Source organism: Oryzias latipes, chromosome 23 (assembly GCF_002234675.1).
Source record: "Oryzias latipes chromosome 23, ASM223467v1".
Classification (NCBI taxonomy): Eukaryota; Metazoa; Chordata; class Actinopteri; order Beloniformes; family Adrianichthyidae; genus Oryzias; species Oryzias latipes.
This window is the reverse complement of record NC_019881.2, coordinates 1,159,627-1,176,154: the sequence shown is the minus strand read 5'-3', so window position 1 is coordinate 1,176,154 and position 16,528 is coordinate 1,159,627. Positions and strand designations below refer to the sequence as shown.

At 42.3% G+C, this 16,528-nt stretch overlaps 1 protein-coding gene across 2 annotated transcripts; it reads right to left on the bottom strand.

Annotated features, from left to right (window-relative positions):
* Positions 1-2,479: 2,479 nt before the first annotated feature.
* On the bottom strand, positions 2,480-15,094 carry pyroxd1 (pyridine nucleotide-disulphide oxidoreductase domain 1). Of its 2 annotated transcripts, XM_004082839.4 has the most exons (13): positions 14,839-15,093; positions 14,665-14,745; positions 14,454-14,573; positions 13,977-14,105; positions 9,795-9,868; positions 9,519-9,709; positions 9,354-9,448; positions 9,178-9,280; positions 8,995-9,110; positions 7,565-7,687; positions 5,219-5,356; positions 4,998-5,087; positions 2,480-3,186 (listed from the first exon to the last, which is right to left on the bottom strand). In XM_004082839.4, exons 1-13 carry the CDS (start codon positions 14,914-14,916, stop codon positions 3,028-3,030), a joined length of 1,497 nt encoding a protein of 498 aa, XP_004082887.1. In that variant the 5' UTR covers positions 14,917-15,093; the 3' UTR covers positions 2,480-3,027. The 2 variants fall into 2 exon arrangements, with proteins under 2 accessions (XP_004082887.1, XP_011489143.1); XM_011490841.3 differs by lacking the exons at positions 4,998-5,087; positions 5,219-5,356 and having other exon boundaries at positions 14,839-15,094.
* Between the last annotated feature and the right edge of the window lie 1,434 nt (positions 15,095-16,528).

Here is a 16,528-nt window from a genome sequence, read left to right as displayed (position 1 = left end):
CCCTGAGATCATAGTCCTCATATATCATGAATCCTGCTCTGAAAAAAGCTGATCTCATTTTCCTGTATCTGCTGCTGTGAAGCCGTCAGCATTCAGGCCTCCGTTCTTCCTTCTGTCTGAGCGAGCGGACAGGCGTTTTCATTTCACATAAACATTATCTTGCTCTGTGCACAAACACATCTGAACAGAACTGCCTGCTCCGATCACGCCGTTCTTTCCCGTCCCCGCCTGCTTTCAGCACCACACCAGCAGAAAGAAAGTCGGCCACGCCCACTTTTCTGAGTCATCTCTTTAGTGGGCAGCTTGACTTGTTAGTGACTCAACCTAAAAAACAGACTCTGTCTGCTGATGTTAGGATACAATCGGACACAATCTGTAGAAATATGGAGTCGTGTTTCTAAAGGAGTGCCGTATTTTCCGCACACTAACGGATTTAAACTCAGGTTTCGAATCTGGAGCGCCTTATTCATGACTTCTCCTTCTGATTCTCTTTGACTCTCTCAGTTTTTACTTACTGTGGTTTTAAATTAATTTTTTGAATATGTTGACTGCTGTACATAGCAGCGGTCAATAAAGTTTATTTAAAGGCACTAATAATTATGATTCTTCTTGTAGTGTTTAATGATCTCAAAGCGATTTTGAGAGAAACACGGCGTCTGTTTTTTTACCTGTGGCAAATGGTAAACATGTAAATCCCACTAACGTAGCTGTGTTCGGTTCTGTTACTTTAGGGTAGAATGTGAATCGATGTGCGGCCCTGCGACAGACTGCGAGCTGTCTAGGGTGTACTCCGCCCAACAGTAGCTGGGATAGGCTCCAGCAACGCTGCGACCCCCAAAAAGGATTTAGCAGACTTAGAAAATGGATGAAGGACTGGCCAGCAATTGTTTTTCATTCCCAAAAGATACCATTGCTATGCAGCAGTGGATGCAGTTTATTTTTCCAAAACAGAAGCCTGTCCGTAGAGGACCTCTTTGTTGGTGAGTTCATATCTGGTGCCGGGTTCTCATCCATCCTCTGGTTGTTCCTCTGGTTCAAGTCAGAACTCTGTGCAGGCTGGTTGAGTTCTTCCAAACCAAACCTTGCCGTCTGTTTCTTTGTGGACCTCGTTAGATGTGTCACCGTGTTGGAACAGCCCAAACTGCTACCGTGAAGTGGGGAACATGCATGTTTCCTGGTAGAATGAACTTTCCGCAGAAAAACAACAAACACGCCCCTTTTCCAAAAATTTCAGCTCCTCAAATTACAAGTGGAGGCTGATTTAGAAGGAAGCCATTGATTGTGGACCTCCATGTAAAACCAAAGTACACACTGACACTAATCCAATTACACTTACCGAACGTCACTGCATGATAATCTAATGTAGGAACATTGATTTGAGGGAAAGAACCACGTCAGACTTTATTTTTGTCCAACATAAATGTGAGCTCGTAAAGCGCAGCGCTTACATGTTTGTTTCCGGTTGCTTCTACCATTTCTACCCAAACAACAGATGAACTTTAACTTTAGCAGAAAAGTGGAGCATCTGAGGCGCCGTCTGCTGTGGGTCAAAGCTTCTGCTGCGAGTCTTAAGTTTCACCTGAAACCACAGACACGCCCACCAGTGTTTCTGTCAACCCAACGGAAAGATTCAAGTAATAGGATACGCCCCGCCCTGTTCAATCGAATCCCCACACCCCTTTTCCCAGAATTCCACTGAACATGCGTCACACACGGAAGCAAACAACTTCCCCCTCTCTGGAATTTGTGTTTGGCACAACACAGCAGGTGTTTGGGCGGGAAAATACTGAATCATAACACAATCATGTCAACAAACCAGAATTTTATCCCAGCATTTCCACCTTAAAGTCTAAGTTTACTTCATGTCAAACATATTATAAAAACAACAAGAGATACATTTACATACTGCACAAATCATTCCCAGTTGTCTTTTAATTATAATTATGCTGTTTTTAGCCCCAAAAAAACAACCCTGTGGCTTTTCTGGAACACTTTCTGCAGAGCGGCAGTAATCGACGGAGTTGTTTCCCATCATCCCTTTCTTTACACTCTCTCCCGCTAGCTTACAGCCCCAAGCTAGCGGAGTTGGAGCCATGCAGCCGTGCGGTCAGAGCCAGACGTTCATGGATCTATTGGTTTCTATGTGGATGCATCAGAATGGAGCAGAGCAGGGAGACTTTGCCCCGCCCACTTCAGTGACGGCGTCCCAAATGAGAGCTTCTGTCTGCTCCTGATTCACCCAGATTTGAAGAAAGAGTCACGGTTTTTAATTCTTTAAGTGTCACCAAGCATGAGACAAAAGAACATGTTAAAAACACCGTTTTCAGTCCAGCGGGTCTTTAAGGAATATCTCTAAAATGTTTATGTGAATTTAGCAATGAATCAAACTTTTGGATTATATTTAATGGATTCAATGCGCCATGTTTCATGTACTGCATGAATAAACACAAATATGTCTAGTTATAATGAAGAGTCAAGATGATGGCCACTTTATTGCTTTATTTTCCAAACGCTTTATGAATTAACATCTAAAACAGATTGGAGGTATTGACATACTTTTGTCTTCTTTTTCTTTGCTTTCATCCTAGAAACAAACTCATAAACCAAATTTAACAGTTTGAGTCAAGAAGTTTCCATGTTTAGCAGCAACTTTTTTACATTTCAGTCCTACTCTATGCTGATGATGATGATTTCTCACCTACATGAGGTTTTAATTTACACAGCATGGAAACACAGGATTGTTTTGATTTTATCTTACTAAGTTTGAATATAATATGAGTCAAACCTTTGCATAAAAACAATCATAAGTAAGCAGCAGCAGTGAAGTGTACAGCTGTGGAATCTGTATGTTTTTAGCCCACTTTGATGTAAAACAGGTAATAGTAGTTCAAGAAACACATTATAAATGATTCCTTCTAAAAAATAATTTGAATTTTACAAAGATATAAACGAGGACAACCTCTCATCCATTATTTCTCACAGAACCCACCATGTGATCCCTGTGGATCCTGGGGTTTTGGGCGGAGCTCAGTCAAAATAATCCTCGATATCAATGTTGGGGTTGAGCAGCTCCTCTCCGTATGGAGTCAGGTCCATCTGGTTGAGGATCAGGTTTTCAAAAGTCTCTTCTAGGTCTGTTTCCCCGATGAGAACTGCTCCCACCATCCTCCCTCCACTCAGGACCACCTTGAAGAGAAGGATTGAATATGAATGTCATGCTTTTTAACCTGTTCAGAACGACGGACGCATGAGATGTTGGGAGGATCGCAAAGGAATAAAAATGATCACAGCGTCGAGGTCATGAGTGTCAAATCTACGCACTTTAGTCAATTAAAACACAAGTTAATATTTACAGTTTTTAAAACACATAAGAAAATTAGGTTTATTGTCATTTTAAAGGACTGAGCATATCACATCAATAAAAAGTGTTTGTTTATAATTGTGATGATTCTTTAAAGTTATATTCAATATAAAAATAACTGATAGTTGATCTATTGACTAATTCTTTTTCTTGATTGACAGACTGAATCTCCTCAACATTTTGTAGTTCACCTTCAGGGTTCTTCCTCAGACTGTGGTGACCCACACCAGAGTTCACTTGCAAGTGAATTGAGACCCTCATTTTCAAGCAGACGACTACACACCGAGACAGACTCATTACAGTTTGCTGACATGAGGTTAAAGCGTTTTCTGATGATAATCATTAAGAAATCCATTTTTCTTTCTCGATGAGGGATGATTCATGGAATTATGCTTATCAACTAATACCTCCTATCAGCATCAAGATCACCTCCATTATATTACTTGTTAAATACTCTGCACTAGAACTGATAAGGATTATGGGAACTGAGTAAAAAAGTACATTCTGTATTTTTTGGAGTATGAGTCGAGGTTTTTTGCACAGTTTGGACCAAGGATGTGACTTCTACACAGGAGTGACTTACATCTTTTTTATTTTCTATCAAGTAATATATATGCCAAGACGTTGCAAACAAAACTTTTTATGTTGCAAATAAAATATAAAATATTTGCTTTAAAAGCCTTTTTTTCCGCTTTCAAGGAAAATTTCTGCGTTTGCAACACAAATGTTTCATGTGTTGTGTGTCATCTCGCTTTTTTCCTATCTTTGATTTTGCTGCCATAAGTTTCAGTTTAGCGACAAAGCCGCCATCAAACAGCTGCTGATTGGTCCAGATTCTAACCAATCAAATCGCCATATTTGTCTTACATGGTGTCTGAGGATCAGAAGCTGAACCAACTTTTTTTTACCCTCAATTTTCTTTCTTTGGATAAAGAAAAAGTCATTTTTAATCATTTTAAAAATAATTCTTACTTTCCTTTTTTATTTTTTTGAATCGATTCATTTTTATTTAGTCAGATTTACGAATTTATGGCTGAGGATCTCCTGAAACTGTAAAATAAACAGTAAAGTTTATCTGCTGGCATCAACAGGCCTGTGAATGTCTGACGGTGTCTAAACTTGAACATAAGCAGAACTTACATTTCATAGAAAGCTTTAAACAGGCTTAAAATGTGAGTTAAAATGCATCACTTGGATCAGTCCGTGATGTTCAGATTGATATTAAATGTGTTTTTATCCAAACATATGAAAAAATATACAGGTTTTCATAGTTTAGGAAGTTTTTCAGGACTGTAAAAGAAAAGCGTTTAGCCGATTACCGCTAGCTCCACGGAGAAAGTGGGCGTGTGTTAGCCAGGAGGCGGAGCTTGCAGTGCAGACTCCTCTTGGAGGGGGCGGTTCTCACCTTTTATACGTATGAATGTGAGAAACCGCTTGTTTTCGTGGGTTGGAGGGGCTCAAAGGAATTCTCAGAAATGTGTGAATGGATCAAAATACCATGTTTATAATAAGGAATGAACATTATAAAACACGCAAAAGCTCCAGAAAGCAGATTTTAATATAATTCAATAAATAAGCTAGTACTTTTAAAAGCCACACATCTTTAGTGAAACAACCCTCTCGTCATTGCCGTCACCTTGACGTACTCCCGGCCTTTGGTGCATCTGACCAGCAGCTCGTGATCGGAGCCCAGCCCCTGAGCGTTAAACTTCCCCAGCAGAACCACCTGGACAGGAGACAGACGGCGCCCATCAAGCACGCCGACGAGCCCCGACAGCAGAGCCGAACACCAATGATGACAAACGGCTTGAGTTTACACTTCACACACGGTTTTTCCATCTTCTTTGAGCCGCTCACCTTGTAGTTGAAAAACCTGGTTTGGTGCGAGAAGAGCTCGAAGCAGAAATCCAGCTCAACGGCTTTAGAGAGGACGCCAGCCGCCATGCAGCGAGCGGCGTAGCAGCCCATCTGACGGGCCTGCGTCCACAAACGCATCTGTGCACACAACAGCATCAACGCAACGGGAAATTCAACAATGACACAAAAATCAAAGACAGTCTGAACCCTCAGGACTCCAGAGCCTTTGTGAGCTTTTCTCTACTTCACCTGCTGTTAGTTTATCTTCTTTACTCACTTAAATCTTATCCGGCTCCTTTTTACTTTACTGACAGTTTTATTGTTTTTCTTACATTTTTGCTCTTAATTTGCCTAATTTTAAAATTCTCTCCTCTTATTGTGAAGCATTTGGCACCATCATGCAAACTGCTACAGAAATAAAGTTTAATTCGTTCATCTTTAAACCAGTTTTGGGTGGAAATGCTCCACATCCATCTTTTTTTTTTCTTTTTACACATATTTTTCATCAGATTACACAATTATTCCACAGTGGACCTGAAGCTGCCAAAAAAAACCTCAATCGTTTCGTAAACTTGTCATAATGATCAATAAAAATGACGATCAAATTGTTTTTATGATGTAAACAAAGATCCAACATGTCGAGACAAAATACAAGTCTGTGAATCATAAACAAAGAAATGATAAAACCTAAAAAATGTCGCTAAAAACAACTGGAGAAACTTTACTAAAATACAAACAATTTCACGGATTAATTTGAACAAATGTGTCACAACTCTTATCTTTGCTTTAAAGCAACAGTTTCAAAGCTGAAAAGGGCCAAACTCCCCCGTGACTCCAGAGACTAAGAGTTCAAGTTAAAAGTATATAAAAGAACGATTTAGCAAGAAGATCAGCAAATCAAATCCATTTTTTTACAACGATTGTTTCAGCAAATATGAGCAGCTTTGTAAAACAAAAGGTCAGTTTGTTTGCTGGTTTGTAGGAATGACTCAGCAATAATCCTGATGAAGCAACCGTCACTGCCCCGTTTATCGCCAATCATTGACAGGAAGTTCAAACGATGGTCAATGAGCTGTCAATCATCTCAAATCTGACTGTGATTTAGTGAATTTCCAGCTTAAAACATTCTGTGAAAATAGAAAAAGCAAGAAAAAATTCTAGAAAGCAGACAATTGTTTTTTTTAAGTATGTGGAAAAGAGCCTGCCCCCCCCCCCCCCCCCCCATGTCAGCATTCACTTTAATGTTTGATGCACTTTATGTACAAATGATCTAAAATTAGACTACTGTATTTTCCAGGCTATAGAGCACACCTGAGTACAAGCTGCATCCCCCTAATTTATAAGGGCTAAGTCATTGTGTACATGTACAAGCCACACCTGTCTACAAGCCACATGTTGTAACATCTCAATTAGTGAGTCTCCGATTATGATGCCCCAAAGACTGACACTATAAACAGTCTCAGAGAGGGGGAAGTTCATAGCATTGTAGCCAGTTTATTTGAACATCACAAACAGCCAAACAGCATGGAGGTCACTTCTGCTCACAGCCACCTCAGTCATGGTGAGGAACATGAGTCTTAGGGGCTGAAGGCGGGGCTAACCCCCAGGTCGCCACACTGTGTTGTAGATTGAGGATGTATGTGTGCTGAAACCGCGCGCGTGTCTAAGAAGGAGGAGGCAGCTCTAGCAGAAGGAAGGGAGAGCAGTGATAGTGCAAGAGGGAGTGACAGGAACAGCAGCAGAAGTGTGTTGGGGGGGTGTGTTTCTGTTTGTTCTACAGAGTGAAGGAGAACTGTAATGTTTCCTGTAAAGTTTCCCCCATTGAAAATCTGCAAACTTAAAACCAACATCTTTTTCAGCTTTTCAGGATATGATGAGGCGACATCAAAATCCACAGTTTACATTTGTACAACGTAGTTAAGGTCTATATTTGGGAGTTTTTGTAGTGACCAAAAGATAAACAAAACTTTAATTATGGTGGTGGATCAGGCATGTCCAAAGCCCGGCCCGTATTGAAATTTTCACCGCCTGCTAGCTTACGTCATAAAATCAATCACCTGCTGCCTCCAGTGCCTTTACAAACTGTGGACATAATTGCATGATTGTGATTGGTTAAAAAGAACTTTCTGTACGGTTGCTTGATCATGATTGGCTGAAAACGAGGGCTGCCACTTCCAGAATCAGCGGAAACCGGCCAATGTTTTTATGGAGACACAAAACAATGGAGTCTGTCTAAGATGCTGTTTTTAAGAGACAGACACGCCAACAAACGCTGTTTTAACGGGACCGCTGCGGTTCTCACAAGAAGCCGGGAGGGAAAACGCCACCAAAGCCAACGTGACTCACCTGATGCCACAGAGGGCTGGCTTCCCAGCATGCCGTGCACACGTCTCCTGCAGCATAAACGTCTGGCTCTGATGTCAGCATGTGGTCGTTCACCTGCAGACCGCCATCTTCTGCCAGTGCAAACTGAACAACACCGTCAACAAGAAAAGACTCGGTAAAAAAAAGCTTTTCAAAGCTGAATACTGTATTTTCAGCATTATAAAGGCAAACCTGAAATCTGTTCAAAAAACGACAGTTTGCCTCATCATCGAAAGCGCCTCGCATAAGAATTCATTTGTTTACTGATGTTGAAGGGATTTGGACACACGGCGCTCCGTCAACATGTTTGCTCAGCTGTTACTGTGAATCGCTAACGAGGCTAACTAGTAGCCGTGAATTCATTTTCGTACGTGTTCCTCAAAAGGCTGACAGTTAATGTAGTCACAGCATGTGATTGTGTTATCAGTCTGGTTTTTATAAGTTATAAGGTTGGAAGTTCCAGCTTTTGCAGACATAACGCAGATAACGCTTCCTACATAGCTAGCGATAGAAACTAGCTAGAATTGCTAGCAAACAAGAGTTACTGGTTGTGTCTGAATTCCTTCACTATTTAGCGCGTTCTCCTTTCTATAGTTCTGAATCTACATTTCCAAAATCCAGAACCCTAGAAATTTCCCAGAAGTCTCTGAAAAACCAGTGTGCATCAATGTTTACTAGATCTGTGATTATAGACCACAATGCATTGCGTCTGAACAATTTTTACCAAACAAACGTATGTAAATGTATTTTTGAAATAAACCATCGTTTTCATCTTCAGAAGACAGTGGATCATAAATCATCGTGACAAAATGCTCATTTTAATTAGATTTTAACTTTGTAAAATCAATTATGTCATATCCGCCATTAAAAAAATAAAAAAGTAGTGAGCGTGGAGTCTGGATTGCTTTTAAAGTTCAGGGCCCTACATAGTTTTATAGTAGTTAGGGGTTAAGGCGGGGATTCAGACACTGCCTTAGCCAACTGATGGACGGGCTTTTCTCTGATCTCATCTCTTTTTTCACACTTAAAGCGTCTTATATTCATTCGTCTTCTGGCAGCTGCTGGAGCCTATCCCCACCACTTACTAACCACTGCACCACCGTGCAGCCTATAGCGCCCTATAGTTACAGATGATTCGTTTATGGTGCACCAAAGACGCCTAATGCTCTATAAAGCGGAAAATACACTAAAAAAGAAAAACGTTTTGAAAGATTCCACTTTAACATTGACATTTATTTTAGGGTTTTAAAGATTTGGAAAAATAATTACAGTCTTTAAATTAATTAAGGTAAATACAGCCCTTGATGGACATTAAAAAATAAAAATGAAACCACGAGTCAGACACCTGTGAGGACTCCTAACCATTAAAAAGGGTTTTTTAGAACCGTTTCAAGCGTTTTAATTGTTCTTACAGAGTTGCCAGGTAGAAAAGGGTGGGTATTTGGGACAACGCCGATGGCGCTGACGATGACATCACAGCCAAACGCCTTTCCGTTGGTCAGCTGGATGTAAACTGGCCAGGATCCCACTGAGGACACAGGAAACCTTGAGGAACACGGAGGGCTGCAGGGAAAAGCGGCGGGGGCAGTTCTCACCAGTGTCCGGTTTCAGTGTTTGCTCTGCAGAAGGGAGCAGCTCCTCGGGGGTGCAGATCTTTTCCACCTCGCACTGGTATTCCACGGAAACTCTGCGGGTCACCTGAGAGCAGAGGGAGGTGAGTGTGCAGGGCGTAACACGAGCCACATTCACCCGACGTGTCCGACTGACGGACCTGCTCTGCTCCTCGGAGAACTATTCCTTGATGCCAGTCTGGACCCAGAGCGCTGCCGGGGTTTGTCCAACCGCCATGTTTGTGGGAATTTCTGTCTATTATTAAACACATGTAAGTCAGTTTAAATGAATTACGATGGAAAACTCCTGGGCCAAAGACGGAAACCTGCTGTGAAGGTCTGCACCCCCCCAGGCTCCTCTGTGGTGTAGCGGGGCCTCTTGCAGAGAGCAGCTTCCTGTGGTTTGGCGGCCTCTAGTGATGGGATGAGGAACTGCGCCGCTCCTGCATCGAAGAAGGTGTTTCCAACGGCTTTGTCCTTCACCGCCCAAATCACCTCACAGCCCTCCACCTCATACCTGCAGAGGACATTTCCCACCTGCTGCGTTCAAATACCACATTAAAACAACGTTTTCGGGTGAATGCGGGTTTCAAAGAACTCACACCAGCTCCAAGGCGATGCCTCCGTTTCCAACCACAACAATTCTCCTGGCTTTAGATAAACGCTTCTGAAACTCCTGACATAAAAAAGAAAACACATTAACAATTACGTTAACTTTAAAAATGGGTTTGGCTTATGGGTTTATCAAAAAAATTTTTATTCAAACATAAAGGAAACTCTACAAGTTGGAAAAAAAACCAAAGAGTTCATTATTGTGATTTCTGAAAGCTTTTTAAAGTTCTGTTTCAGTTTTCCTATCCTGTAAATGTTGGATGTCTTGCTCTATTTGAAAAATTAGTCAAAAAAAACTTGTTTTACAGTGTTTCCCACAAAGGCTACGTTTGTTGGTTTTATAGCTGTAATGACTATAAATGCCCCTCATAAATGGATGTTTCACAGCCGCAGATGGTGGAAAAAATAAAACTGCAGCTCATGTTGTAACTGATGACAACTTAGAACTCCGGTTCTGTTCTGTCGTTTCTTTTCTAGACATTGATTTGTCTTTATTTTTGTTTTACGCCGTGTTCTTATCATATTTCTCAATTTCTTTATGATGCAATGATAAAAGGGACTAAATGAAGTATAACAAACCCAAACAAACTTGTGGTAGAAGATATAAAAAAGAAAGATTTTATTTTAGGGCTGAGCATGTTCACCACATGAACTGAATTTACAGCAATGTTTCTTTTATTTGGTTTACAGATAAAGCTCCTTCAGTTGCAGACTTTTCCGGTTCCGCAGGTAAAAGAAACGGTTATCCTGCATCCATAGCCCATCCGAATTTGTTGTCTTTTACTTTATTTTCTTTTATTATTACCTATAACATATGTTAAATCATAATAGTGTATGTAGGTGTAGATTCTTATTCTTGTTAAATGTTATTACTTTTGTATTTTTGCACATTTTAAACACCCTTTCATTCTTTTTGCACATTGCTGTTGTTCTTTTTTTTTGTTGCACTCATTTGCTGTAGCAATTAAATTTCCCCAACGTGGGATCAATGAAGAATATCTTATCTTAAAAGAAAGAGATCAGGATCGCCATAAAAACAAAACAGTTGGACAAAAGAAGAAAGACTAGAAAACTACAAAAACCTTCAGACAATTCCAACAATGCATTAAAGGATGTTCATGAACGGGAATTGAACAGTGCATTAGAGAACAGCCAGTGTTTACCGCTGGAGCTGGTGACGACCTCCAAAAACATTGAAAGAACTAAAACTCCAACTGGACACAAACAAACCAGTTTGAGTCTTCCCACTGAATGTGAAAGTCTGAACATAAAGCGTTTAATCCTTCATGAAAGGAACACAGAAAGGCATTGGTAGGGACTCCAGAGGAGCCAAACACCAACTCCTGGTTGAAACGACAGTCGCTCAAGACTGTAAGTCACGACACACCAACCTGTGCACAGCCTGGATTGATTACAAGAAGGCCTATGACTCAATGCCACACACATGGATCACTGAATGCTTGGAGCTGTACAACATCAACAGGACTCTAAGAGCCTTCATAGGAAACTCAATGAACCTGTGGAAAACCACCCTTGAAGCCAATGGGAAGCCACTTGTACAAGTGTCCATCAAATGTGGGATATACCAAGGTGATGCTCTGTCCCCACTGCTGTTCTGCATAGGTCTGAACCCCCTCAGCCAAATAATCAACAAGACTGGCTATGGATACCGACTCAGAAATGGGGCCAACATCAGTCACCTCCTCTACATGGATGACATCAAGCTATATGCTAAGAGCGAGCGTGACATTGACTCCCTGATCCACACCACCAGGATCTACAGTACTGACATTGGGATGTCATTCGGGCTGTAGATGCAGCCAGATGGTGACTAAGAGAGGCAAGGTAGTCCACACAGGAGGGGTCTCACTCCCAGAAGGAACAATAGCAGACATTGAGGACAGTTACAAGTACCTTGGAATTCCACAGCCAAATGGCAACCTGGAGCAGGCAACAAGGAAAGCTGCAACAGCTAAATACCTCCAACGAGTAAGGCAAGTCCTGAGAAGCCAGCTCAATGGCAAAAATAAGACCCGGGCAATAAACAGCTACGCACTGCCAGTTATCAGTTACTCTGCAGGAATAATAAGATGGCCAAAGGAAGAGATACAGACCACGGATGTTAAAACACGAAAGCTCCTCACCATGCATGGAGGGTTCCATCCCAAATCCAGCATCCTGAGACTGTATGCTAGCCGCAAGGAAGGAGGCCGAGGACTAGTGAGCGTAGAAGCCACTATCCAGGATGAAACATCCAAGATCCATGAGTACATCAAGCTCAAGGCCCCAAATGACAGTGTGCTCAGTGAATGTCTCAGACAATGGAGAGCAGAGGATACAGTGCTGGAGGACAGATCCTCATGGGAGGACAAACCCCTGCATGGGATGTACCACCGGACCATAACTGAAGTGGCTGATATCAAGAAGTCCTACCAATGGCTAGAGAGGGCTGGCCTACAGGACAGCACTGAAGCACTCATCCTGGCAGCTCAGGAACAAGCCCTGAGCACCAGAGCCATAGAGGCTCAGATCTACCACACCAGACAAGACCCACGGTGTAGATCTACCACACCAGACAAGACCCAAGGTGTAGATCTACCACACCAGACAAGACCCAAGGTGTAGATCTACCACACCAGACAAAACCCAAGGTTTAGATCTACCACACCAGACAAGACCCAAGGTGTAGATCTACCACACCAGACAAGACCCAAGGTGTAGATCTACCACACCAGACAAGACCCACGGTGTAGATCTACCACACCAGACAAGACCCAAGGTGTAGATCTACCACACCAGACAAGACCCAAGGTGTAGATCTACCACACCAGACAAGACCCAAGGTGTAGATCTACCACACCAGACAAAACCCAAGGTTTAGATCTACCACACCAGACAAGACCCAAGGTGTAGATCTACCACACCAGACAAAACCCAAGGTTTAGATCTACCACACCAACCAAGACCCACAGTGTAGATCTACCACACCAGACAAGACCCACAGTGTAGATCTACCACACCAGACAAGACCCAAGGTGTAGATCTACCACACCAGACAAGACCCACGGTGTAGATCTACCACACCAGACAAGACCCAAGGTGTAGATCTACCACACCAGACAAGACCCAAGGTGTAGATCTACCACACCAGACAAGACCCAAGGTGTAGATCTACCACACCAGACAAAACCCAAGGTTTAGATCTACCACACCAACCAAGACCCACAGTGTAGATCTTCCACACCAGACAAGACCCACAGTGTAGATCTACCACACCAGACAAGACCCAAGGTGTAGATCTACCACACCAGACAAGACCCAACGTGTAGATCTACCACACCAGACAAGACCCAAGGTGTAGATCTACCACACCAGACAAGACCCACAGTGTAGATCTACCACACCAGACAAGACCCAAGGTGTAGGCTGTGCAAAGAGGCGTCTGAAACAATCCAGCACATAACTGCAGGATGTAAGATGCTGACAGGGAAAACATCCATGGAACGCCACAATCAAGTGGCTGGAATAATATACAGGAACATGAGTGCAGAATATGAACTGGAAACCCCAAGGTCAAAATGGGAAACACCTCCGAAGGTGGTAGAGAATGAGAGGGCAAAGATCCTGTGGGACTTCCAGATCCAGACTGATAGGATGGTAATGGAGAACCAACCAGACATTGTAGTGGTGGATAAAGAACAGAGGAAAGCCGTTGTGGTGGATGTGGCAGTGCCAAGCGATGGGAACATCAGGAAGAAGGAACATGAGAAACTGGAGAAATACCAGGGACTCAGAGAAGAACTGGAGAAAGCCTGGAAAGTGAAGGTGACAGTGGTACCTGTGGTAATTGGAGCACTGGGGGCAGTAACCCCCAAGCTGGAGGAGTGGCTACAACAGATACCTGGAAAGACCTCAGACCTCTCAGTCCAGAAAAGAACAGGAACAGCTAAGATACTGCAGGACCCTCAAGCTCCCAGGCCTCTGGTAGAGGACCCCAGCTTGGAGGAGAAACCACCCACAGAAGGGAGAGAGGGGCGTTTTTTTATATATATATATATCACAAATTGTTTACTTTTATGGATGTATTTGAATGTGAAACCATGTCATCAGTCTAACTTAGTGGTTTTAATAGGAACCTGAGCAGGACATAAAAATATTTGTAGGAGTCGTACCTGGGCACTGTCTGTGTCCCGTATTCCCACCACATACGGGTTGTCCTGGATCAGAAGCTTTGGTCTTCCTCCACTGCAGATGCACAGCTTCTCATAACCAAACACTCCACCGTCTTCAGTTTCAACAGACTAAAACACACAGAACAACTTTGAACTCCAGAAAAGCTGTTCAAACATATGACATTTGTAGTAATGTTACTTTGTTAGTCTTTCAACTTTCTGGTGAGTTTAATAATCTGTTGACTTGTGCAAAAGAATTTGCAGCAGGTATAGAGAGGCATGTATTGTCTGTCACTCTGTGTGTGCAACATTTGTCAATAAAGTTGACAAAAACAACAGCATTTCTATAAAAACCAGTTCATCTTTTGTCCACAAGGTGGCAGTAGGGCTCAGAAGACGATTCTTCAGAAAATTTATCTCAACATATAAATCCACCAATAACCTTATACACACGCACGCGCACACGCAGCTTCTTACGTGGTCCCGCGCGTGAAGGGCCTTAACGGCTGAATGGATGACGGTGAGGGCGGGGAACTTCTCCTGCAGCACGCGGGACGGTCGCTCCTCCACATCAAACTCCTCCACGGTTCTTGACACCTTTAAGGATCCAAAACACGCGGGAAATAAAAGACGCAGTTCAAACCAGAGACGTGCTGAGAGCAGGAAGCAGCAACCGTCTCATTCTCACCTGTCTAAAGTTCGTCACGGCTTTTATGTGGGGACCTGCTGTGACCAGAGCCACGTCTGCGGACGGAACCTGCGTGAAAAGCTGTCGGAGACCACGAATCATTTGGGTTAAGAGGCTTACATGGTTACAACTGATGGTTTATCGTCAGTCCACGTCCACCAGAGACACATTTACCTCCTCCACGCATGTCACGCCGGCGATGCCGCCTCCAATCACCACGAACTGAAAGCTTTTCTCTCTTTTAGCGGCCATGACTCCAAAAATAACTGCTAACTATCTGCTGCGCATGTTTAGCGCTTCAAAAGTCGTACAGAAACAGTGCTGGTCTTCTCTAAATATGTCAAATTTACAAAACAACATCATAAAAAGACAAACGCGTTAGCAGTTACAGCATATGTTGCGTCACTTCCTGTTTACATCTATCTACGGCAAGCTTCAGCGAACAGTTTTAAAACGCGGAACAAACATACGGTTTTGTCACATAACATTTATGTTTGAAAATGTTCTGTTCATAAAATAAATAACATAACAGTAGTCCCGAAGTTAAAATAAATATTATAATATGTTTGTGTACCTATTTTTTTAAAATTATAATTATAATGAATTATTTACCATACAATAAACAATGGAAATGTTACAGAAATCTGTCTGCTAGGCTTGCTGATTTAAAATACAAAATCTAATAACATAAAAAATTAAAGAAAAAATCCAGATCAAGATAGATGGAGGGCAATGTTGTGGCCTCTCGTGCAGCAACAGGACAAACATCAGAGTCGGAAGCCTCGACTGTATGATGGACACAGTGGGGTGTGGCGTCACCTACAGAAAATGCCTTACCTCCATCTCTATCCAAATGAAGCCAATTAAGTCACCACTTTTCGGGAAAAGGGGCCCGCTATTTGGAGCCAGTGGACAGTGATTGGTCCGAGTCGGTCTGTATCAATGGTTCTAGGGCCGCTACTGTCACCAATCAGGACTAAGCTTGTTCAAAGTCCAAACCCGTTCCACTGAAAGCAGCTCTGGTAAGTATGTAAATCAAACATTCAAGGTGGGGGCCTGATACATTTATGAGACCCCTATCTCAATAGCCTTCATTCATCTTCTACCGTTTAGTCCCTTTCAGGGTCACGGGGCTGCTGGAGCCTATCCCGGCCACTTGTGGGCGAAGGCAGGGGAAGCCCTGGACAGGTTGCCAGTCTGTCGCAGGGTATCTCATTAGCATGATTAACAATTTTCTTGAAAACTCATTGTACAACTTGGTCCATGTTTTCTGCCCTGTAGTTGGATATCATTCCACTAGGGGCAGTAGAAGGACTTTTCCTGCTCGCTGGCTCAAAACGGCAGCTTCCATGAAATCTACAATTTTGGCGGCAAAAGTTTTGCCATTTTTTTTAAATGTTATGGTGAGAACGACTCATCTATTGTTACAATTGTAAATCCAGATTCGCTGTATTGAAAACATGTGTTGATTATGAAATCTTTATAAAACATTTACACCTCGTTAAAAATGTGTGGATCAAGTTCGAAACAGCAAGTAAAAAAGGTGCTTTTGTCCTGAACACTTACGCCAATAGTTTTGCTTCCTAAACTAACATTGTTTAGAGCGAAAACTTTCCTAATTACCAAACACAACTGATACCATCAATATATCATTTAAAATGACATTATTACACAATTTTGTTTCTGGATTTCATCAAAGGGTTTAAAAATCATCTCAATTCCAAGATATTATTTAGTCGAAGACTTTTTAAGCCTCTCAGAGAAGAAGTGACACGCCTTTAACTTAAAAAACGGAGTCCAGAAGACACTCTTAAAACATTTTTTGCAATTGAATCAGCCAAGATAAATCAGTCTTGACAGATAA

Bases quoted from the DNA above. Each gene is read 5' to 3' on its own strand.
- pyroxd1 (XM_004082839.4), bottom strand. From the start codon at position 14,916: ATGGCCGCTAAAAGAGAGAAAAGCTTTCAGTTCGTGGTGATTGGAGGC. The intron at 14,574-14,664 runs GTGAGAATGAGA...GGATCCTTAAAG, and splicing joins CCGTGACGAACTTTAGACAG to GTGTCAAGAACCGTGGAGGA. The intron at 5,088-5,218 runs GTGAGCGGCTCA...TCTCCTGTCCAG, and splicing joins CCAGGTTTTTCAACTACAAG to GTGGTTCTGCTGGGGAAGTT.